Here is a 24,252-nt window from a genome sequence, read left to right on the forward strand (position 1 = left end):
AGTATCCAGGGCAGCCTTGCTGCTGGCTTCCTGCCACAGCTGCTGTGTGCACAGGGATGAGCTTTCCCCCAGCTTTGGGGAACTGGAATCCAGGCTGTTCCAGAAGCCCCCCGGGTGAGCTTTGCTCACAGCCAGCACTGTCTGAGGTAGGAGAAAGGTCTGGAAGGATCTTGTCATCTTCATCTCCCCTGGGACTGTGATGGGAACACCAAACCTGAGCTACCCACCAGCAATAATTTAATATATTTCAATCCTGTACATTTTTGGAGCTACTGCCTTTATTTAGAAATAAACCAACAAAAGGGGAAATAGGGCTGACTCAGCAGCTGTTTGAGGCTTTTCCACAGAATTTTTACAAATTACCAAATCTTTGTTCTTCAGTTTCCCAAGGAAAGAGTTTTATTCCTGACCCTCTAGCAGGATGAAATTAGTTTTAAAAGTGTAGTGATCTTTTAAAAAAGGAAAGAGCAATCTTCTGCTCACAGATGTAATTAAAGCCTTTAAACCTCCATGTACCAGTTTCTGCATGAGTGTGCAGATCCATGAAGGTTATTGATCTGGGAAGGCACGTGCCAGTCTGGGGGGAATAGGGTGAGGATGAGCTAAGGGCAGGAAGCCTGTATTGATTTCCAGGACCAGGTCCTCCACAGTGAGGAAGGGAGAGTAATGCAGTGCCAGGCACACCCCAGAACGCCTTTGGCAGGAACGTGGGGAGTCCAGAAATGGGGCTTCAGTTCCTGCCTCTGCTTCATCCCCCAATTAGAGAGCTGAATTCTCTCCTGCCCACGCCTGGCTGCTGGGGTGAGCGCTTTCACCCTTGTCCCGTTCTGTGGGACTGATAACGAGGGTCAGAGGGGTCAGGGGCTGCTCTGCAGCCGCCACTGTCACACGCAGGGCTCTGAAGTTTGTGGAACGGGGTTTGGGTACCGGCCGGGCGCGGGATGAGCTCGGGTCTCTGTGGGAGGGGGAAGAGCCGATTCCCCTTTCCCTGGCCGCTCTCCGAGCCCGTTCTCTCCCTGCCCCGGAGCCGGGCGGGGGAGGCGCCGCGGCGGGGGCGGGCCCGGGGCGGCGGGGCCGGCTCCGCACCGCGCAGGTTGAGAACCGCGTGGGCTTAAGAAGCGCCGGGAGCGGAGCGAACGGGGCCGAGGCAGCATGGCCCAGCCGCGCTGCCGCTCCGTGCTCATCACCGGCTGCAGCCGCGGCATCGGGCTGGGGCTGGTGCGGGGGCTCGCAGCCGCCAGCCCCTCCCCGGATTTGGTCTTTGCGACCTGCCGGTACCCCGAGAAGGCGCAGGTAAGCGGGGCGGGGGCGCCGGGAGTTCCCGGAGCGGGGGTAACGGCGGCGGGAGGGAGGAGAAGGCACTTTGGAAGCGCGGAACATCTCGAGCATCCCTGTGCCGGCAGCGAGAGCCCGCGCTGGGATGGAGCCGAGGCGGGTGGAGCCGGTGCTGGGGAGCTCTCCGGGGCTGGAGCTGGGAATATCGACGATAGGGAGCGTTCTCGGCAGGAGGAGAGCGAGCGGGACGCGGCCGGGCAAGCAGGAGGGCAGCTGCAGCATCTCCAGCGCTCCTGCCATCCCCTTTCTTTAATCCCCGAGTTTCTCGCTGGATTTGCTGCTGGAGGTGTCTGTCCTGTCCTGCTCGAGTTCTGCAGGGGCAGCCCGTCCCTCAGAAACCTTCCTCGTGGGATCTGCCACAGTTTTCCTTCTCTCTCTCCACGGCGTGTCTGTGTCCCCAGCAGGAGCCGTGCCCTCTCTGCCTCTTTTTCTCTGCTGCACTTACAACAAGTGAGAAAGCCCAAATGAACGATGAAGTGAATGCTCCTCTTAGTTCCCCTCTCGGCTGGGCAGGGGTCAGCGTTTCTGCTGGAAATAGCTTTTGTTACCTGCTGCTCCTGGATCCACTTGCAGCCCTCTCTCTCCCTTTTCAGCCCAAGTCTCCTCTGCTGCAGCATCACAGTACTTTTGGGACTCCTTCCCTGTCCCTAAACTCTTCCAGACAAATTTCACACACACCTGGAAGCTTTGGAGGCAAATCGATGAGGGTGATCAATCACTTTGTGACCAGCAGTGTCACTTGTTGCGTGTCCAGGCTGATCTCGGCTCTCCTCGGTGAGGTGGAATTTGGGCAGCACAGAAATGCACACAGGTATCCATCGCCCTGTTCCTTCCCTCCGGTGCTCCAGAGCTGCAGGAAGCTGAGCACTCAGCCCTGTGAGTGTCTCAAGCCCCTCGGGAACGCCCCAGGCATTTGGAAGGAGAATTGATACCCACAGCCCTATTCCTGCATCTCCCCTGTTTCAAACGTGGCTGTCCCGGCAAAAGGCAAATTCCCTGGCACGTGCAGAGGGAAGCAGAGCCCCCGTGTCTGTTCCTTCTGGGGGGTTTGATTCCTTTCCTACAGATTGTGATCACACCGTGCTAGCAATAAAACAAACACAGCAACTCTGTTTACTGCTTAGCTATAAAAAAAGCCCTAAAAGGTCACCCCCGAGGATGTGGGGCAGGGTTGGCCAGGTAACAGCTGCACTCTGACCTCTGCTTCTCCAGAAGCGGCTGCTGCTCTGCAGGTACTTATGAAACTGAAGGAAAACATCTTAATTTAAAAAAAAAAGTCCCCAGCACAAAGGAACATTTAGGGTATTTCTGAATGAAAGTGCAGAGACACAGTCCAGCAAGGCTGAGATCAGGTGCACAGCTCCCTGCCAGGGCTGCTGGTCCCTGTGGCTCCCCCCGAGCCCCTCCTGTGCACCACCTGAGCAGGCATTCAGGCATTCACTCCATTCTGTTCCCTTTTAACTCCTGTTACCCGAGCTGGCACCGGTCCCAGCCCTGTTTCCTATGAGTGATTGCACAAGAGCCCGGTGTAGCAGTGGCACAGGAAAGCAGCAGAGACATCTGACCTGTGTTAGATCAAAATCTCCCGGCGTGGTTGTTTGTCCTGAAGCTGCTTCAGCCGGCTTTGAGAGAGGTTCTTTCTTTTTTTCACCAACTGGGCCCTGTGATTTTTCATCATAATGGGCTCGGATCCATTACATGGAGAAGTGAAATGGTTCCTTCAACAGGAAGAGCTTCCTAGGAAACATTACACGGGCAAATCTCAGCACAACTCATCGGGTTTTTTTTTTTTTTGTGCGGCCAGTATTTAAAAATCTGGAGAGAAAAGGCTGTAAACTTGCACAGGAAGATGAAACAGCCTTCAGACAGTGCAATGTGTCTGGGAAGAGTCTGGGTCACTCCTCGCTTGCGGGAGAAACCTGGAAAGCCTCTGGCAGGGTGTCTCCTGTAGGCAGGAAGCTGGCCAGGAGCCACATTCCAGTAACCCCAGTGGTGATTCTGCAGGCCACATGGGTGCATCCAAAGCTTTTTTTTTTTTTTAGGGGGGCAAGTTTTGTCCTTGGTGGATCAGGGTGGGTTTTTGTTCTTTGTAAGGACCTCTAGGCCATGTGCTGTGCTTTGGCAGGACATCAGTAGAAACCTCTGCAGTCAGCTGAAAGCATATTTCTAACAGATGGGTTTGGAAACTCCACAAGGAAGAGAAATCTTTACTAAAGGTATTGTAGTGGTTTCACCAGCATTATCTGCCCCATCTGCAATGCACAGAGCTGGCACAAAACCTTCTGACCCTCTGAGAGTGTTCCCACTGTGCTGCTGGTCCTTGGGGCTGCAGAGGGCAAGAACAGACCTGCTCCAGCCTCCACCACCGGGAATCTTGGTCATGGGAGCACCACGTTCAGCTGGTGCTCTCAAAGCTTGGCTCCAGCACGGCAGTGCTGCTCAGCGTGGTAGGAAAGGCAAAGGTTCAGCGAGGTTCTGGTCTTTTTTTTTTTTTTTTTCTTTCTCAGAGATGAACCTTTGCTGTCAATGACTTTCCAGTCAAATGTTGAACTCCCAGAGTTCAGGTTCATCTTGAACTCCCAGAGTTCAGGTTCCTGCTCTCAGAGATTGGCACTGCAGGCTTGGCTTAGGGCACATGAAATGGGCTTGGCCCATCTCAGAGCTGTTTGTTGGCCATGCACGCTGGACTGTGAAGCTGAGGGAGTTTCTCTGCACACTTGGGTCAGTGCTTTTTCTCTTGACAGCAGTTCAGCTGGTCTAATTTTGGTTTTCCCTCTTGGCTTTGTGGTAAGTGACCATATGAAAACCCTTCCTTAGCACAAGCAAACTGCCCCCACTTCCTCTCCTGCATGAGAGGATGAACCTGGAGAACAGCAACTTTGGACAGTTCCTTTAAATTCTCCTCTGGTTTGGCAGAGCAGCATTTTCCCGTTGCAGAATGGAGGAAAAAGATGGGTGCAGCTTGAATGAAAAGGTTTTTAAAAATTATCTTCCAGTTTTTAGAGGAAAAGTGATTAAATATGCTTAGCTGCTGGCAAGTACAGTTCCACCTTGGGCAAGAATCTCCTAGCAGGGTGATGACTGAATATTTCAGAGCCCTCCAAACAGTGGACAGAGAAGAGCCCCTAAGGAGCTGCTTTTAGAAAGATGCTGGGGAAGGCTGACTTTGCTTTCCTCTCTTTACCAGGAAAGCAGCACATCTCCTGTAACTCCCTAACCTTGGGATAATGCTGAACAGCTGCAGGCTTTTGCATGTGAGTCTGTGCTGGCAGAAGTTGTGAAAACTCGAGTTCTGGGGCTGAGGAGCTCCTAGGTGGCCTCCCTAGAACATTTGCCTAACAAATGGGCTGCAGATCACACGATAACATGCAGCAGGCCCGAAGGCAGCCAGATAACCACTGCCCCTCCTGGAAAAGCACCATCGGAGACTCCTCCAGCCACTCTCTGATTCCAATCTGCCTTTTCTTGGGCTGCTCCAACGCTGACAGTGGGAGCAGCTACAAATCTCCTGCGAAATAATCCTGATGTCCTGTCTTTGCTCTCCAGATGGACACAGCCCCGGGTGCAGTCATTACCAGGGAGCCTGCAGGGGCTCACGGACCCAGCTGGAATTCTCCCCACACTCCTATTTTTCTTCCTCCCCCATCCTGCTTTCCCATAAAAGGGAAAAAACTCTGCCCTAAAGGACTGCACTTAAAAATGCTGCAGCCCCTGGAGTGCCCTCTCTGATGGGGGAAGGGGGAGATGGCCACGGTGTGAAGAAACGTGGTGCCCAGAGCTGTGGGATCTGCACAGCAGCAGCTCCCGTTTCTCCTGCTCTCCCCATAGCCCCAGTGTGTTCCCAGGTGAACAAATTCCTCGCTGCTCGAGCCCTCTAGAGAGCTCTGGGAAGCTTCCAGGGCTTAATGTGCAGTTTCCCTTGCTGTGAAGCAGGAGATCCTGTTACAAACTGTGCCTGTTCCCTCGTCAGACCCGGAGCTCTCTCTGCTCACTGTCTCTGTCAGGACTGGGGCTTGTTTTTCCCTTTAACACATATTTTAGCCATGTGGTTTGCAACTGGGAAGAGCAGCTGAGTGATCTGTGCAACAGATATATCAGGCAAAGGGGGCATTTCTGAATATATATCAGGTGGAGAGGGCATTCTTGAAGTCTTTCTAGTTTTGGGTTATTGCAGAGTTGTTTTGTTTGACTGTTTTGTGTTTTTTTTCTGGAAGTGTTTTACACTTCCTACAGCAGTAAGATCTGGCTCTTCTGGAGTCAGAGAGGCCTGTGGGTCAGGGCAGTGCTGTGGAAGCTGTTACAGGGTTGAACAGTGAGTTGGCTGTACACTGTGATACTGAAAACCTGTCTCAGAGGGACACAGAAAAATAGGATACACCTCTGGCTTTGTCCCGAGTGCAAGCAGGACGATGTGAAGGATACCCAAGCACCTTTATCCTGCCCACAGGCTGTGTTTGTTTGGCTTGATTGCTTCCAACTGGCTGAGCGGGGCCAGGCCCTTTCCAAGAGCTGTAACTGAAGTGGATAATGCTTTCACAAAGAAGGCAAAGTAAATCTTGCTAAATGACAAAGACAACAGAACATTCCTGGTTGAAATCGAGCAATAAATACCCTGTGTGCTGAGGAATCTGTATCTGGAGCTTTGAGTGCCAGAGGATCTTTAAATCAGAATAGGCTGACTCTTTGTTAATCGTAATTAAAAATCAGCAAACAGGAAACAACAGATGCTAATCAGAGTTTAATTCTTGTCTTGGACTCCCGAAGAGTTGATTCTCAGGGGTGATTGTTCAGGTGCAGAGCAATTCTACAGCTCCTATGCTAAATAAACACAGCGTTAGGGAGTTGTGTTGTGGCTTTTTGTTGGGTTTTGTTTGTCTTGTTTGTTTTTAAAGTCTCTGTCACAGCACACTAATTAAAAATGACTTAGCTGGGATATGCTGGCTGTACCGACTTGTCTCAGTCCTCCTTTTCTCATGTTCCTTCTAGTGACAGGAGGGGAAAAATAGGCTTTCCTGCAGTTTTTAGATGTTCTAACTGGATTTTTCAGCTTATATCAGGTGTAACGCTCTTGAAGACCAAAGCTGGCTAGATCAGCTTTGTGCCTGGGAGCTGCTTCTCAGAAATTCCAACCCCTGAAGTGGGAGTCACTTGTTAACTAAGTAATTAACTGGAAAACCCATTGAATTTTAAACCTAATTTGCATGCAGCTATTGTAATTTCATGCTGTTTATGTACTGGAGAATGCTTCATTCTCCAGTGTTTGCAGTTCTTAATTGAAAATATTGCTTACTCACTTCAGAAGCCTCTCAGTTGCCGTTGCTACTCAAAGCAGCTCTGGCCTTTCAGCAGGAGTTGGTAGCTTGTTTCTGTCAGAGAGTAAAGCATATAAATAAATGAACTATAAATAAATGGACAAACCTTGAGAAGCCAGAGCGCTCCAGGAGTTCATTATCCATTAAGTGATACTGTCAAACTGGAATCCAGTGACAGTCCAAAGGCATGGAATTATTGCAGGCCTTGACATGGCAGAGCTATTTCATCCTGGGCTATCAATAAACAAGACAGTGTGTTCTGGGCCTTTAATTTATGGAAAACTGTCCCACCAAGCCCTGTCCAAAGCAAGGAAAGTCTTCTGGTTTTGTGCTTCTGACTTGTTTTTCCTTCCCCCTCCCCTTAATAGCCTTAACTGCAGTTGTAGATGGGCCTCAGTGGGAGAACAAATCTCCCAAACAAGCCTGGAGAGAATCCTGCAGGGTCTGATGTGAGATAAAAGATGCGAGGCATTATAGTTTGTCAGAGGACACGGAGTCCCTAAAGTGTCTCCAAGGGGCAGAGAAGGATTCTTTCAAAACCTGCCCTCCTGACCCCTATTCCCAAAGGGCTCCTAAAGAAAGGGATTTGCTGGGCTGGAATGTTTGGCCAGGTTGCTGTGTCTCCTGAACACGACTGGGAGCATGGAATCCATCTGTTGTGTTTGGCCACACTTCCCACTTGGCTTCATGGCACAGAAACCTGAGTATTCCAGCTGGGCCTATAAATCCAATTTGGAATACTTTGTCCAGCCGGAACACCGGAGAGCACGGATTTCTCCAGGAACACCAGCCTGCTCTGCTGACAGGCAGATGGGAGAGTTACAGCAGGGAGGGAATTGTTCTTCTGGACAGTGGCTGTGCCTGGGATGGATTTCATGGCGTACTTCACCTCCACTTACAAGAACTGACGCTAACGAGGCTGCTGGGGAAACGGAATTCCCATGGGAAAACTGCAAACAGTAATTCCAAATGGCTTTTTAAAAGCGTTCCTGTTGCCCCAAAGTGATGTCCAGCACTAGCTGAGCTTCAGGAGAATTATGCTTTTCTTGCAAAGTTGGGAAGCTACTGGATTTTTACTGGAATGCTGAGAACTGAGAAATATCCCACTAAAAATCCAGCACGGTGGAGTCTGGACTAAGCAGGGAAAGAGTCCAGTTCCTTGATCTGGCTCTTAGGAAAGCTGCTCAGAAGGCTGGAAAACCAAGTAGAACCATTGCCTTCAGTCCAATCATGAAAATATTTCAGTTGCAATTCTGGAGGTGCAGAATTCAAACTGATTTATGTAATAGCCATGGAGATTTTTATATATAATATACATATATACATACATGATAAAAATTTTCTTCTTCCTAGGAACTGCAGCAGCTCAGCAAGCAATACAGCAACATCAAGCTCCTGCAGCTGGGTGAGTAAGGGCCTTTATTTCTGTGTACAGAAATCTGTTCCACTTAGGTCAAGAGATTTCTTAAGAAATTGGTCTCCTGAGTGATTAGTATCTGGACGTGATCTCCAGCAGCTGAAAACCATCTTAAGATAACACAAGGGAAATGTAGTTCTGTAAAATCTGTGCATTTTCACCTGTGTGCTGCCCAAACATCCCCAGGCAGCCTCAGATTTGGTTTGGCATGGGTTGTCTCGTGCCAGGCAGACCCTGAACCCCACACTGTTCAATGGGGCTCTTCCTGCCTCCTCTGTGCAGATGTGGTCTGTGAGAACAGCATCAAGAAAGTGGTCAAGGAAGTGGAAGAAATTGTGGGAGACAAAGGCCTGAACTGCCTCATCAACAACGCTGGCATCAACGTGCTCGCCTCGCTGGAGGAAGTCACAGCAGAGACCATGCTCACCATTTATGAAACCAACACCGTTGCCCAGCTGATGGTCACCAAGGTAAGGACTGGGAGGAATGGGCTTAATCTGGGGCTTTTCCACAAGTGAGCTGGACTTGTCCAGGTGTTTGTCCCCTTGGAACTGCACAGATACAGTTCTGACATGGACCTGCCCGTCTGGAGAGCAGCAAGAGCTGCTGTTTGTGCACCTGCTGTGGGATCACTTCATGGCAGGTGGGGACAGGAGCTGGGCAGAAAAGGCTGCTGGAGGAAGGTTTCCTCTGTGTCTGAGGAGCCATCACTGCTCTGTGCTGGTGGCCCAGAGCTGTACTGGGGTTCCTGCTATGAATGAGGGAATGATCCAACTCCAACCCAAGTCACCAAATGAAAGCAAACTCTTGTTTCCACAGGCGTTCCTCCCCCTGCTGAGGAAGGCAGCCCAGCTGGGCACTGGAATGGGCTGTCACAGAGCTGCCATCATCAATATGTCCTCTCTCGCTGCCTCCATGCAGCTCGTCCAGGCAAATGAGATGTTCCTCAAGGTCTATCCCTACAGGATAGCCAAGGTTTGTGGGCACACCTGGGCTGAGTTAGAGACCACGCTGACCCCAAGGTGATGATGCCAAGGGGTGCAGCACCTCTGTGGACACAAAAACTGTTCTCCTTCTTCATGTGGGTGGAAATGGGAGCTGTGAAACTCTGCACCTGGAGCAGGCTCCCAAATCCCTGCTCTGATACAGATCCACACCTGAGGGATTTGGCATTCAGGGGAGAGCTGATGCCATCGAGTGTGGGTTCTATCAGCTGTGTTCCTCTCCCATCCAAGCGAGGGAGCAGGCAGGAAGCTCAGCAAAAGGTGTGCTGACCTGTATGTGGTGATGGTAGTGACAGGTGGGATTTTTAGTTTTGTCACATCCAGAGATTGAGTTTGCACAGATAGTCAGGATCACACATACAGTTTCTCCTACACCACCTACTCATAAGCTGTTAAATACTTGTTTTCCCTGTTCAGAAGTAAATGAATGTTTGTGTAGTGGTTATGCAGAAAAACACAGTCCTTATGTCAATATTATTCTCCTCACAGCTCCTGAGGTGTTTCAAAGGCGACTTTATCTTCCATTGCAATGTAGTTTCATCTTTGGGCAGTGAGTTTATGGTGGTAGAGCTTCCAGAGTCCCCAGAAGGTCTGGATGAGTTACTGAAAGTCTCTTACTGCCCCTTCCTGTGCCAGGAGACAGCAGGGTGGAAGGGAGGTGCCCACCAGCTGGGTTTGAGGTCTTGCTCAAGGCTCATAAACAGCACATTAATAGGTGGTTTCCACTCCCACAGACTGCACTGAACATGATCACCAGGTGTCTCGCTGCAGACTTGAAATCGGACGGGATTCTCTGCATTTCCTTGCACCCAGGCTGGCTTCAGACAGACATGGGTGGAAACATGGTGAGTGCCAGCTCTGGAAATGTGACAGTGGGGGTCCCTTGTTGTCCCAACCCCCTGGTTGCACGCCTCCATGTACTGTGACACACAAAAATACATCTCCCTTCATTGTAGAACCTCCTTGATTCTCTTCTGCAGGATATTCCCAGTAATGACCTAAGCTTGATTCATTCCAGGCTCCCATGCAGGTGCAGGAGGCTATCCCAGGTATTCTCTCTGTTCTGGACCGTCTCGGTGAAAAAGAAAATGGTTCTTTCCTAGACTGGCAAGGGGAAACTCTACCGTGGTAGAAGTGCACAGAACTCTACAGGAACAGCACATCAGTCACAATTTAACCTTGCCACTGCTGTCTGTGTCTCTAGGGTTTTCTTACACACTCCTTGAAATAGCCAGTGTGATGCTGAGCCTCTCTCTAGGTGTATTTGGAAAGCAAGGTGGCTGAGTCTTTCATTGGTACTGCTACTGCTCTGCTCTAATGCTTGCTGCAAACACTACTGTGCTCTCGGTGATGGGCATCTCCTGGAACCCTCAGAAATGGATTAAAACCTGCAAGTTAAATCCGGGGGCTGGTGGTTCCTTTTCACTTCCAAAACCAAAGTGGGCTTCTGGCTCTCTGCAGAATTAAATGACCTGACCTCAGAGTAAGGCCAGTGTAGGCTGTCAGATTCCAGTATGATCCATTCTCTCCAGAAAAAAACTCCTTCGGTTTCCTTTGTTCCTAACTGAGCCAAGGCTGAAATTGCCCAGCTCTAAACCATGGGAATTTGGTACTTCTGTAAATTCCGTGGCAAACTCTGAGTGTCCCCAGGTTGCCAGTGTACACCAGGCACTTGCTTTGTTCCCAGTGGGTGACTAACAGCCTGATATGGGGGTGGGAATGTTGTTTTGTACATAAACTTCTGAAGTGTCTTCAATAAAGTCTTGATTAAACAGTCTGTTTACCGAACTGTTTACTTCATTTAATTTCTCTTCATAGGCTTCTCTTTCCTGGCAAGAGAATTTTATTCCTAATTTTCAGGAAGAAACTCTAACCAAAGCCAACCTTTCAGGGTAGTTGGGTTTGATGCAGTGGGGTGTACCTAAAACGGAGATAGACCCTCATTCTGGTCTGAAATACTAAAAGCAGCTGGTGAATAAATATCTTGTGTTCTGGCTGAGGTAGGTATAAAAGCAAAAAGCCCTTTGAAATCCAGGATTGGCTTCAACATCCCTCCCTTATGCCAGCTGATTAGGCACTTTCATGCTGTGCCAAGACGGTGGGTTCCTGTGCCGAGTAAGAGAAGGCAAACAACAGCCAGGTAAGGGGAGAGGACAGGTGTGGCTGTCCCTGGACAGCAGCCACTGGGACTTGCCCCTGGATGCAGACGGAGGTGTGGCAGGGAGAGGTGTCTGTGTGTGCCTTCCATGATCCCTGCGTCACCAGGGACAGGCAGGCTCACTGTGACAGCATCACAGGATCCTTCACAGAATCACCGAATTCTTCACAGAATCACCGAATTATTTCGTTTGGAAAAGTCCATCAAGTCCAACGTGTGACTGATCCCCTCCTCGTCACCCAGCCCAGAGCACTGAGTGCCATGTCCAGTCCTTCCTTGGGCACCTCAAGGGATGGGGACTCCACCACATTCCCATACTTAACAACCCCTTCCATGAAGGAATTCCTCCTGTTGCCCAAAATTCCTCCCCTTACCTGCTCAGACGGGCTTTAGTGAGGCGCTCCTGTGATGCAGCAGGTGAACACACCCCAAGCACTGACTTTCCAAGTGTGGCTGAGGTCTCCATGCAAACCAGTGCGTGAGGCACACGCCTGGCTTGAACTGGTTGAAGGATTTATTTTGGAGCAAAGCTGGGGAAGGGTTTGGAGCACCAGGAGAGGCTGAGGGAGCTGGGAAAGGGGCTCAGCCTGGGGAAAAGGAGGCTCAGGGGGACCTTGTGGCTCTGCACAACTCCCTGACAGGAGGGGCAGTGAGGGGGGCTCGGGCTCTGCTCCCAGGGAACAGGGACAGGAGGAGAGGGAACGGCTTAGATTGCACCAGAGTTAGGTTGGATATTCAGAAAAATTTCCTCATGAAAAGGTAGAAAAGCATTGGAATGGACTGTGAGGGACCATGAAGGACCAGGAGGGACCGTGAGGAACTGAGAAGGACCAGGAAGGATTGTGAGTGACCACAAGGGATCATGAAGGACCTTGAGGGACCACGCAGGACTGTGAGGGACCATGAAGGACCACAAAGGGGCCAGGAGGGGCCGTGAAGGATCGTGAGGGACCCGAGACCGGCACGTTAAGGGAGCATGAGGGGCCGTGAGGGGCCGTGAGGGCCGGCCGTGAGGGGCCGAGACCGGCACGTTAAAGGAGCACGAGGGCCGGTGAGGGGCCGTGAGGGACCGAGACGGGCACGTTAAAGGAGCGTGAGGGGCCGGTGAGGGGCCGTGAGGGACCGAGACCGGCACGTTAAGGGAGCGTGAGGGGCCGGTGAGGGGCCGTGAGGGACCGAGACCGGCACGTTAAGGGAGCGTGAGGGGCCGGTGAGGGGCCGTGAGGGACCGAGACCGGCACGTTAAAGGAGCACGAGGGGCGGTGAGGGGCCGTGAGGGACCGAGACCGGCACGTTAAGGGAGCGTGAGGGGCCGGTGAGGGGCCGTGAGGGACCGAGAACCGGCACGTTAAGGGAGCACGAGGGGCCGTGAGGGGCCGTGAGGGGCCGTGAGGGGCCGTGAGGGGCCGTGAGGTGCTGTGGGGGGCCGTGAGGGGCCGTGGGGGGCCGTTCCCCCTGGGCGCCGCCAGGGGGCGCTGCGGCCGGCCGGAAGTTCCGGTGGCGGCGGGGCCGGTGGGTGATGGCGGCGATGGCGGCGATGGCGGCGGGGCCGTGAGGGGAGGGCGGGCACGGCCACCCCGAGGGCTCCGTGCGGGCCGTGCCTGGGGCGGGACAGCGGCAGCAGCGCCGGGAGGGCTGAGGGGAGGGAGGCGGCCCCTCGGTGACGACCCGTTCTTAGGCCGCGCGGCTGCTCCTCCCGGCCTGAGGGGGGGACAGGGCTGTGCTCGGAAGCTCGGCTGGAGTTACCGTGTTTTTAACGTTAAAACAGCCCAAGCTTTATTAATAAATCACCTCTGCGGCTGAGCTGCCCCGGTGCTTGACCCCCACAGCAGAGCCCGACAGACTGAGGGTAAAACCAGGAGGGTGTTTGGGGTGTCTCAGCGCATATTTTTGGGGTTTGGGGTTGAATGGAGAAGGTTTTTTTAAGCTGCGTGTTTGCCTTATTGAATAAATGCTCTTATTCGAACAGTCATTTGCTGGGTCTGCCAGGGAACAAAGTGAAACAAAATGTTAATATCACAGCTGAGTTCCCAGTTACTGAAGGCTTCGAGAATTGCAGGTAAATTGGTTTTGTGTGACCAGGTTTTCTGTTTGTTTGGGGTTATTTTCCTGGGGTAATTGGACTCCCAGAAGTTTCTTTTCCACCAAGCAGTGCAGGAGGGAGGAGGCTGTTGTTGAGTCAGTGGTTGTCAAATGTTATTATGTCTCTGATTTATTCTGTAAGTACAGTGTAGCTTTGGTTTAACCTCTTTTAACCTTAGGAGGAGATTCCTTAGCACCAGAGAGATTTGAACAGGAGTGAACAGCTCCTTACCATTCCAAATTGATTTTCCTTCAGAAAACGTTCCACTTAATGGAATCACGGAATGGTGTGGGTTGGAAGAGGCCTTAAAGACCATGGAATTCCAACCCCCAGTGAAGGAGAAGCTCCACCCTGCTCTGGGTGACCTGGGCAGCTTACCCAGTGAAGCAGAATGTATTTTTAACATTACAGCATGGTAGTTAAAATTTGGAAAGATTTCCTTGCCTTTGTGATGACAATACAGCTTCTGTGAGCGTTTCCTTTTGTTGGCGTGTTCTGGCCAGAGCTGTCTGCTGGTTTGAGAGCTGGGCAGAGCTTTTCTCATGCTCCTGCTGGGAAATTCTGCCTTTTAAGTGCAATCCCTTTCTCCCAAAGGCCACCTCTTGCCCAGGTCAGTGTCCTCCTTCCTCTGCTGCCGTTCTCCATCCGCACGCTACAGCACCCAGCCCCCCAACACCAGCGGGGCCCAGCCCCAGCAGTGGCACACGCTGGACCCTGAGCTGGAGGAGATCCTGATTCCCAGGAAACTCTCCATCAGCCCCTTGGAGAGCTGGCTGACAGTGAGGTACTCCCTGCCCAAAGCCGAGGGTGCTCAGGAAGAAGCGAGCCATGAAACCCCGCAGCCGTCTGAGTGTCCCCCTCCTGCTGGGACGAGGGATGTGGGGGAAGGAGAGGGAGCCCTGGGCAGCAAAGTGCAGTGCAGGAATGTGCTGAAGATCCGCAGGAGGAAAATGAACAGGCACAAGTACAAGAAGCTGATCAAGAGGAGGAAGTTCATCCGCAGGAGGGTAAAGGAGGGGCGCAAGAAGAAGCGTCAGGTGAGCTCAGGGGAGGGGGAGTTCCCTGACAGAAATGTGCCCACACATCAAACCAGCTCCTGTTCAGGTGTTGGATGATGGAGTTAAGTGGATTTGGGGGAAAATGAGCCTGAATGAATTCAGCATTTAACCTCAAGCTGTGCCAGGGGAGGGTCAGGTTGGACATCAGGAGGAGTTTCTCCGTGGAAAGGGTGGTCAGGCGTTGGAAGGGGCTGCCCAGGGAGGTGGTGGATTCACCCTGGAGGTGTCCAGGGAATGCCTGGATGTGACACTCAGTGCTGGGTGACAATGCTGGGCATCAGTCACAGCTGGACTCAGTGGTCTTGGAGATCTTTTCCAGCCTCAGTGATTCTATGATTCCAAACATAAATGTGATAATTGCTGGGCATAATTTTTCTTCCATGACAGTAATTTACAGATAGGTGTGATTAATGGAGATGAGTTTTAGCATTTGTGTGAAGGATGAATTCATGTCTCTACCCTGCATCAGGGAGACTGGTTAAACCTTAATTTCTTTCCTGTCTTGACAACATCCTTAGGTGCTTCCAAATCTGTTTTTCTACACAGAAGCCTTTTACTTCCTTTAATGGAAGGAAATGAGGGAAGACACGGAGATTTGTTCATGCTGGGGATGTTCTCCTTCAGCACAGCCTTTCGTGGGATATAATTTAGTTCATTCTCTAGGAATTCTCACCTTGCCCAGATGCAAACTGGGGTTAATTGTAATTCCACTGCTTCAGATCTGTAGGAGGCAGTGTTGAACACTATAAAATCCTCTTATTTCCTTCACCATTTCATTGCCCACCTTCTCAGTTTTCCTTGCACAGAACTTTTAAAATGATACTGTTGAGATCCTTGTGCCTTTTAATGTCTTCTGATGTATTTTCTGCAGTAAGATCAAATATTTTGTCACTTAAACCCTTTGTTTCCTTTGTGTGTGTTACACCTGCATTGTCCTTGGGATGTGTGGGCAGTGGGTGTTGCTTCTGAGCTGTGTTACCTTTTTTTTTTTCTTTTTTTTTTCCTGTTTTAGATCAAATTTGAGAAAGATTTGGAGCGCATCTGGAAAAGAGCTGGCTTGAAAAGTGCTCCTGCAGGGTGGCAAACCCCCAAGATCTACCTGAGGAGTTCCAAGCGATAAAAAACACCTGTCATAAATTTTAACCTGTAATTGTAATTAAAAAAATATTTAAGTATGTTGGTGACATTTAACCTTTTTCTGATTGTGATGAAAATAGTACAAAGGAGTTTTCCAAGAGAAAAGCTGGCAGCTTTTCCTCCCCAAAGGAGAGGTGTGAGCTCTTTCCTGGTGGCTTGGCACTGCTGTCCTGTGGGCAGTTTCTGAAGTCCCTCTTTAAGATGAGACTGAACCTAAGAACAATCAGGTGTGGGAGATGGGATCAGTGACAGAATTCCCACTGTATATATGGCACAAAGCTTTGGAAATGTTCTTTTCTAAACTGCATTCTTTCACAGCCTTGCTGCAGAAAGGCTGGGGTTTTCCTAAGAGTTGTGGTGGGATGGGAATTGGATCAGAATTCCATGGAATGTACCTGCAAGAGCTTTTGTTGTCTCTTACCTGGAGCCTTGGTGTGCACGTGCCTTGGGCATTGCATGAGCATCCTTGAAAGGCACATTTATTTTTGACTTCTACTTTGTGTTAATAAAAAATGGTTATTTTTGTCTTTGATTGACCCCTGTCATGTGGAACATCCAGATATTGGTCAAAGGAGAAGCTCAGAGCTAATTATTCATTAACAACAAAAACTTTTGCACCTGAGACAACCCTGATACAATCAGCTGGTTTTGCATGGTTGAAGAGAGTCGTGAAAGCTGTGAAAAATACAGGTGTTTAAAATAAACCCTGAGAGAGGACTTTTTATCTGGGTTCTGGTTTGGGTTCTGCTTTTCTTTTTGGGGTTTGAGGCAGTTCTGGGTGGTTTAGTGTGATTCAAGGGCTGGGGTGGACTGAGGGGGAAAAGAATGAGCTCCTTCAGGCTTTTCGTTGTGGGAAACTCCCTGAAAACGATTCCCTTTTTTCTGCTAGGAGAGAATAAACTGAAAGGGAGGAGAATAATCTCTGGAAGTCATTGCTACGAGGTGCAGTTTAATCTGGCTGCAGGAAGGACATCCTGAGCCACAGCTTCTCTGGGCAACCTGTGCCTCACCACCCTCACAGGCAAGAATTCCTTCCTAACATCTTAAATCTCTCAGGATTTGTGTTTTTCTTGTGGAAAAACTCTGTCTTACAAGGGACTAACCAGGTTTTACATCCCAGGGCTGTGTCAGCTTCCTTCAGTGTTCTTGACCACAGGATGTGATTTGAGACTCTCAATCAGAGAGGAAAACTGCCCCTCATTTTCTGTAGAGGGAGCACGAGTCCAGGATATACTCACAAAGCTTTATTAGGAGCTGCTCTTCCTCTCCAAAATATCTGCATCCCACTGAATCTGCACACTTAGGAAAGGTTTATGTGTATATGTAGCTGTGGTAACAAAAAAAGGGCTGCAAACAGGAAAGCTTTGACTTAAAATTCCCAAAATGTTGAAGATTTCTATTATTTTGCTGTTCTGGGAGGAAATGGTTGAAAGCCAGACAATTTCATGCTGTTTATTACAGAGCTTGGAGATAACTGGTGGGGGGGGGGGATTTTATGTCAGTCATTGGGCTGGAAAGGCCCCTCAAAATTGGACTATAAACCAAATTTCTGTCATCTCTAATTCCTGGATTGCATGCACTTCACTGCAGGCAGCAAACTCAGCTGAACAGAACAAGTTGAGGAGTTTCCTCACAGTGATCAGGTTTGTGCTGGAATGAGTTGGCTCTGAAGTAGGAAGTCAGCTGGCTTAGAGGGGATGAAAACTCTGAGTTTTGTTTCTCTGAACCAAATCCCATTGCAAATGTGGAGGGTGTTGCCCCATTTTGGAAAGGTCAGAGCCCAGCAATGTGGTGGCAGTGGCAAAAATACCATTTCTTTTTCATGTTAGCAAGTAATAGTTCCTGACAAACAGGATTTTGGTTGTCTCCTTGACCTGGAGAGCAATGATTCTTACCAGAGTTAAGACTTAAATGCATTTTAAAAGTCTTCTCTAGAAAAGATGGTGTTCAATGACATCAGTATGGATCCTTGAAGTTTTTTAGAGGCTTCTGGACATAAATAAGTTATTTCAGCCACAAATGAATCCAGTTTAACTTAAAAATACCTTACAGCTGAGAATCAGGCCTGATTGTATATGGGAAAGGGAGCAATGTGAAATAACTGCTTCCAGCAGCTTTTTCCAAAAAGCCTGGCTCAACTTCCAGTACTTTATATAACTAGAAAATTGCCTGGTGCTCCATGGTGGTAGAGATGAGATGTTGGAAATGATAGGAGCCTTTTAGGATTAAAGCAGAAGCAGATTTATGGTACTGATGAGGATTACAAAATCAATTCCAACGTTTTGTAAAGCAGCAACCTTTCTATTTCACTGCAAATCAGGAAGTTTGGTCCCTTTGGTAACAAGGATTGAAACCCAAATGGCTGGAAAGTAGAAACATTTAAATTGTGTATAAATTGCAGCAGATCAGCAATCGATGCCTGGTTAACCCTGTGATGGTCTGGGGTGCGCAGAAGAGATTTCAGCTCCCTGGCAGCCACTCTCCAGTTCTCCAGAGGAACATTTTTGGATGTTGTCTCCTCTAGTTCTGGCTCACTTCACATAAATTCAATTCCTGTCTGAGTTCATCATGGGAAAAGGGAAAGTCCAGCAGACTACTGGTCTTGGTTAAGAGCAACTGGTGCCTATTTAGAGCACAAAAAGCTGTTCCTTCCCTTTGGGAATGTTGTGCTTGCCCTGCAGAGCCTGGTGGATGGGCTGGGAGCTGTTAGAGCAGCCCTGAGGTGATGCAGACAGTGAGTCTGAGCTCAGGGATGCCCTCTCCGTGTCCCTGGCACGGGCAGGAGCCACGTGGAGAGGAAATGGGGTGGGATGTAATGATGGCTTCTCCTGCTCCAGAAACCAGCCCTGAGCTGATTCAAACCAGGAGCTGCACAGGTTGCAAAGGCACCAGAGGGAAAACACTGATCTGAATTGAGGCTGGTTGTAGGCAGGAAAAAGGTTTGAGAATCCTTAAATCCTAAAGCATGTGGTGCAGACTGAAAGGATTTATTCCCAATGTTTTCAAGGATGATTTCATGGGAGAAGGTACACATGTGCACAGGCTGTAGGATGCCCCTGGCTGCACACAACTGGAGCAGCAAAAAGGGAAATAAAGAGAAATATTCTTCATGTTGTATTGGCTCCTGATAGCTGGTGTGCCTAAAACCTGGTTTTTTGGAGTGTGGGGGTTTTTTTGTTGCTTTTTTTTTTTGTGTGTGTGTGGTTTATTTCTGTTTGGGGTTTTGTTTGTTGTTGTTTGTGGGGTTTTTGTTTGCTTTGAGTTTGGGGTTTTTTGGTTTGTTTGCTTGGTTGGTTTTGTTTTGGGGTTTTTTAACATCAGAGGGAAAGGATGGGGGTGATGCCTCCTCCTTTTGCTGCTGGAGGATTTCTCTGCAAAAAATCCCAAGCTGTTCTGATGTCTTTATTGGGGGAACTGTTCTTTCTTCCATTAATGAGCTCCAGTCTCAAGAAGAAGTAAATCAGCCCATGTCAGGGGATGTTTATGAGCATTTGGTGCACAAAACACCTTTCAGGCCATTAATAGGACCTGACAACCATTGCCTAATAACTCCTGAGCAGGAACAGTGGGCACCTTTACTCTGGTGAGCTCATGCCCTGTTAAATGGGGCACTTTCATGTGAAAAACCAAAATGTTGGTGTACATTGGCTCCAGGAGCTCTGACCTGCTCCTTCTCAAATCCTGGAGCCAGCTCTGCTTTGGTAGGACTGATCCCTGATCCAGAGGTTCCAAATTTAACAAACCAGGCTTGTTCCCACCAGCTGAAAACCTGGCTGAGGTGATCTGACTGATCTCACAAACAGCACCTGTGGCTGCCTCAAATGCCATCTTTTCTTTTCACCATTCATGCTGCTCTGCTCTGTTTTCCAGGAAAACATCCTGGTTTGGGGTCATTTGGGCTGAACCTCTCCAAAAATAACAGCACTCTGTACCCAGCCTGGAGCATTTGCAGAGCTGAAATGGGTTGAAAAGTGGGTTTTTTTTTTGTTTTGTTTTTTTCCTGCTGCTTTTAAAATAAATAAATAAAAATATCAATAACTGTAGCTCCTGTAAACACCTGAGGTAGCTTGGAGGAAACACAGGGTGCTGGTTTTCCTGTGGAAGAATCCATTCTTGCTTGGCTTTCCCTATAAAACAGAGGAACAAAACTGAAACAAGGAGTGAGTTCTATGAGTCAGAGAATTTAAGAAAACCATCTGATACATCACTTTTGTGTCAAATCCCTGATTTAGGGAATTTTTTAGTCTTGCTCCCTGCATGGGCACTAAGAACTATAAAACTGAGACTTGTCCCCCTTGAATGTAGCTGGAATTTTCTGCAAAATAATGGGAAGAAGGAGGAGTTTGAATGCACAGGGGGCAATATAACTGTAGGTGCCTTGACAAGGCTAAATGGAAGTGGCTAAAATTTTGTTTGGAGTAGAAAACATGAAATTTTGTTTAAAAAATGAGGTTTCTTTACTTGTTCAGTAATGAAGGCTTGGTGCTGCTCAGGCAGGTGTTGTGCTGAGGGAATGTCAGTGCCTTTGGTGTGTCCAGGTCTGGAAAAAACCACTCCTGGAGCCTCTCAGCAGCTGGAACACTTCAGAATCCCTTTCCCACTTGTAAAGTGATTGGTGCCAAGACCAAGATGTGGAGTTGTGAGCAAGGAGTTGGCACAGCAGGTAAAAAAATGAATAGTTTGGGATTTTTGTGTTTTAAGGGAATTAGTTCATGGTAGGATGATCTGGCTGAGCTTTATCCCCAGCCAGTGAGGAACTGGTTAAAGTTGAAGGAGAAAGAGGTGGAAGCAATGGAGTCAGAGTCAGCAAAGTGTGAGCAGCACCACGTTACTCAGCAGCCTCTCTCCCTGGGTGAGTCAGGGCTGTTTCCTCAGGGATGCAGGGTTTTCCCTGCTGTCAGCACTGGCACAGCCAGGCCAGGATGGCACAACCAGCTGGAATCTGCCCAGCATCACCAGATACATCCCCAGGGTAAATCTGGGACTCCTCACCCTTGACTTGACTGAGCAGCCTTTGGGTTGCTCAAACTGTTTGAATTACTGCATCTGGAGTTTATCTGTGGCTTTCCCCAGGTTTGAGTGGGCACCTCCAGAGGACTCTCCCTGCCTGATTTCACTGTGTCTGTGATGCTGGAGAATATCCTGTGTTATTCTTGGCTTCCTGCCATCCCTGAGGACTCCTGTAGGCCCATCGGAAGATAGGGCAGGGATAAATGTGTCCTGCTTGCTGATAACATCATCCCTTGGGGAAGGGAAGGCAGGAAAACTTTCTCTCACCAGTAATTGATGCAAAAAGCTGGGACTGTGGAAAAAAAAAAAAAAAAAAGAGTGGAAAATAACAATATCTGTGCCTTGGATGGCAACACCTTCTCCTGGAGTGATTTTTGATTGTGGAAAGGAAAGCAAAGGAAAATGTGGCTTCCAGAGTAGGAACAGCTCCTTCTGGAGTGGGGATGGCAGGATAAAGTCACCTGAACTTTTCCACGTTGTTTTGAGGGAGGAATAGGGATTTCCACATTGTTCTGAGGGAAAAAATACGCATTTCCACATGTGGTGTCATCCCCAAAGTGGAGTGGGAACTCTCACTTGATTTCTAAAGGAGGCAAAGGAAGCAGCACCCTGGGGTTTTTTAGCTAAGATTATGGTTGCCAGAGTCCTCTTGGGTTAATCCTGAGCAAATACTCTTTTCACATAGACTACCCTTAAAAGCTGACCAGGCTCCATGTTTATGTGTCTAACTTTGGCAGGAGGATTCTATTGCATTATGGAAAGCAACCTCCTTTCACCCAAAGTATTTTTATTTTTAATGAAACGGCCTGCAAACGTGAGGTAAATAACACAACTCTGGGAGGCACCTTTGAGCACCCTCTTCAGAACCAACCCATTAATTTTTCCACTCTTTTCCCAGTCACTTCTGATCTCAAAATAAGCTGGTGTGCCTGGAATCCCACTGCTTAATTATTTTAGGCGGGTGCAATGGATGGGCTGCAATTAGTGTGAGGAGTGGAGCTTCCCCTCAAAACCTCCTGGTACCAGAGCTCTGTTCCCACGTGCAGAGAGGCCAAAAGTTGTGGTTTGAGGCACAGTGCTGGTGGCCAGAAAGGGGACACACAAAATGTCAGCTCTCAGCTCCTGAGGACTCCCAGAATTTTCTCGTTCCTCACAGGAATGAGCAGTGCTGGGTGCTTGTGGTTTGAGCTTTTCCCAGGTTAGGGGAACCTGACTTAGTGCTGCCTGTGGGAGGAGTGAAATTCAGTTTGTGCTGTGCTTGTGGTCAGGGCTGTGGTGTGGTCAGCCTGCTCCAGGGGCTTGGGAGTGACCTGGAATACTGGACAGTGAAGCAGGATTTTTGGACACGGTTTTTCATCCCAGTTGGCTTCTGCCCTCTCTTCCCCAGACCTTTATGTTGGGTTAACAACTTCCATGTAAAGTGCCTCAAAATCTGGAATGAAAGAGGGTGCAAAGTGCATGCCCCTTCAGACACAGAACCCAGGTTTGGTGCCTTTTCCCTGGAACTCAGAAAGTGGATGAGGAGCAGCCAGGAGCTGCTGCTTTCTCCCACATTTCTGGAGACAAGCACAGTTCAAAGGGGGTGATTTGATGCCTCAGTCATTTCCTCCTGAGCCTCGGTGCTGTCTGCCAGCTGCCAAATTGGACCAGGACTGCAGATCCGTCCCCTAGAGCGCAGGCTGATGGATTCGTTGTGGATTTGGGAAAGCTGAGATGCTCCAGAACCACATGGCAGTGAGTCAGTCCCGTGTCATGGGTTGGACACTCTTCTGTCTCAGGCACTCCAGGTTCAAAAGTTGATTTTGGGGGATCATTGGAGAGATCTAGAAAGTTTAGTTGCAAGTGGCCCTGAAAAAATCCCTGTTTCCTAGGAAAATCCAGTTGCTGGCTGCTGCTGTGGACTTTAGGGGAGGTTTAACAGATGCAGATAAATGAACAGAGCCACTCCTGGAGTTCTGATTGCTGCAACTCCAGAGCTGCAGATTTTTCCATCCCCTCACGGTTCATGGATTTTGAGCTCATACCTGCTTTTTCTTTAACACTCTGTGTTGAAGACACTGCTGGCTCTCAGAATAGACTGGGAGATGAGTACTTAATAATTTAAATGAAATAAAAGTTAGAAAATATCATTTCACTGGGGTAAAGAAGGAGCAGGTAGGAATGACTCCTGTTTGCCCTAGGGAATGGGAATACTGGGAAGATCTGAGGGGCAAGAGAGATGAAATAGGGGGCATTGGAAAGTTAAAATCAGGATTTTGCCCAAATTCTGCCCAGGCTGGTGTGCAGCTGGTCTAGGCTCTGCTCCCAATTCTGCCACTGCTCTGCTCTGTGAGTTTGGGTGACTCATTTCCTTTTGTGTTCCATGGCTCCCTCCTGCTCCTGTCTGTTTAGATTCCAAATTTTTCCTACCAGAAGCTGTGTGGGACAGACCCAAGTGTGCTGTGACCAAGAGAGAGCCTTGCATACGTGAATGAGGGACCAGAAAACACATTTAATGTGATTTTAATTGTCTATTTTTTAACAGCATTTAGATTGAAACCATCATAGCAAGTACTTAAAATTAATTTTTTTTCAACTAAAAATTATTTTTATAGAGAACTGATTTTTCAGATTTACCTTCTTACAGTTTGGTCATGCAAAAAATAGTAAACTTAAGAGAAAACTATAATTTATGCCTGCTCTGTGGGTGTCAGTGAGGTGCTGCTTTGTGTCTCTGTTTCCATCCCTGTTGTTTGCCCATTTCTCCTTGGGCAGTTGTTTTTTTTTTTTTTTTTGGGTAGCTTCTGTCTGGAATTTAAAAAAAAAAAAAAAAGAAAGAAAATCAGTGTTGGTTTCCTGGGCAATTTCTCTGTTTTTGTAACTGGTTTCTATTAATGGTTTTGAGATTAATCCCAGGAATCTGAAGCTTTTCAGCCAAAGGGGGTGTTTAAATATTGTGCCATCCAAGGGCGCTGGAATCCGGGAACCAGGGAGTTTTTGGAGATGCCTTGTGGGTGCAGACAGAGCTCTGTGACCTGCTCGAGGACAGCAGTGCTGAAAGAACACACAAACACATGGATTAATGGGAATAATCCACGCAGCTGGAAAGCTCTGGATGCTGCACTTTAACTCCTCACTTGGGCGCATCCAGGTCTGTCCCAGACAATCTCCACAGCTCCGTGTGTTCAGCAGACCAAAACCCTCTCAGCATTTCCATCTGACTAAATTCCTGCATTCCTGGCCATCCATATTAATTAATTTCTGCTCCTTGGGCACTCAGGGAAGTGGAGCTTCCAGCTGGAGATTCAAGGCAGGAGGAAGTTGAGGAGCTGCCTGTGAAGGACAGCCCCCAAACCTTGGTGCTGTTTCTATTCCTCTGGCTTTGCTTCGGAATGAAGCCTCAGTTGGGGAGGGTCAGGTTGGACATCAGGAGGAATTTCCCCATGGGAGGTGTTGTTAAGCATGGGAATTGCTGCCCAGGGAGGTGCTGGAGTCCCCATCCCTGGAGGTGTCCCAGGAACGCTCAGAGCTCCGGGCTGGTTGTGACAAGGTGAGGCTCAGTCACAGCTTGGACTCTGACCCTGGAGGTCTTTTCCAACCTCAGCAGTCCTGGGATTGAGGAGTGCTTGGGCACAGCATGGCTGAGACCATGGCACTGACTGCCCGTGGGGTATTTTTGTGGATTTCACCTTTCTCTGCCTGTCCCAGAGCTGTTATTTAATGTTGCCATGATGCTTTTTTATTCACCCGCAGTCTAAA

At 49.0% G+C, this 24,252-nt stretch overlaps 2 protein-coding genes and 1 long non-coding RNA gene across 4 annotated transcripts; 2 read left to right on the forward strand and 1 right to left on the reverse strand.

Moving 5' to 3' along the window:
• Nucleotides 1-1,073: 1,073 nt before the first annotated feature.
• Nucleotides 1,074-10,845, forward strand: LOC104693397 (C-factor-like). Its single transcript, XM_039563954.1, has 6 exons — nt 1,074-1,293; nt 8,001-8,052; nt 8,347-8,534; nt 8,884-9,039; nt 9,803-9,913; nt 10,087-10,845. The coding sequence occupies exons 1-6, from the start codon at nt 1,153-1,155 to the stop codon at nt 10,198-10,200; spliced, it is 762 nt and encodes a 253-aa protein (XP_039419888.1). The 5' UTR covers nt 1,074-1,152; the 3' UTR covers nt 10,201-10,845.
• On the reverse strand, nt 3,817-11,819 carry LOC120411105. Its single transcript, XR_005603519.1, has 2 exons — nt 11,601-11,819; nt 3,817-6,701 (listed from the first exon to the last, which is right to left on the reverse strand). It is a non-coding gene; the product is annotated as an uncharacterized LOC120411105 (long non-coding RNA).
• An 899-nt stretch (nt 11,820-12,718) lies between these two features.
• AURKAIP1 (aurora kinase A interacting protein 1) lies at nt 12,719-16,226 on the forward strand. 2 transcript variants are annotated; one of them, XM_039564094.1, is made up of 4 exons: nt 12,719-12,738; nt 13,196-13,285; nt 13,904-14,346; nt 15,380-16,226. In XM_039564094.1, exons 2-4 carry the CDS (start codon nt 13,234-13,236, stop codon nt 15,485-15,487), a joined length of 603 nt encoding a protein of 200 aa, XP_039420028.1. In that variant the 5' UTR covers nt 12,719-12,738; nt 13,196-13,233; the 3' UTR covers nt 15,488-16,226. The 2 variants fall into 2 exon arrangements, with proteins under 2 accessions (XP_039420028.1, XP_010404186.1); XM_010405884.3 differs by lacking the exon at nt 12,719-12,738 and adding an exon at nt 12,793-13,075.
• Nucleotides 16,227-24,252: the final 8,026 nt, after the last annotated feature.

Source organism: Corvus cornix, chromosome 21 (assembly GCF_000738735.6).
Source record: "Corvus cornix cornix isolate S_Up_H32 chromosome 21, ASM73873v5, whole genome shotgun sequence".
In the NCBI taxonomy this organism is placed as follows: domain Eukaryota; kingdom Metazoa; phylum Chordata; class Aves; order Passeriformes; family Corvidae; genus Corvus; species Corvus cornix.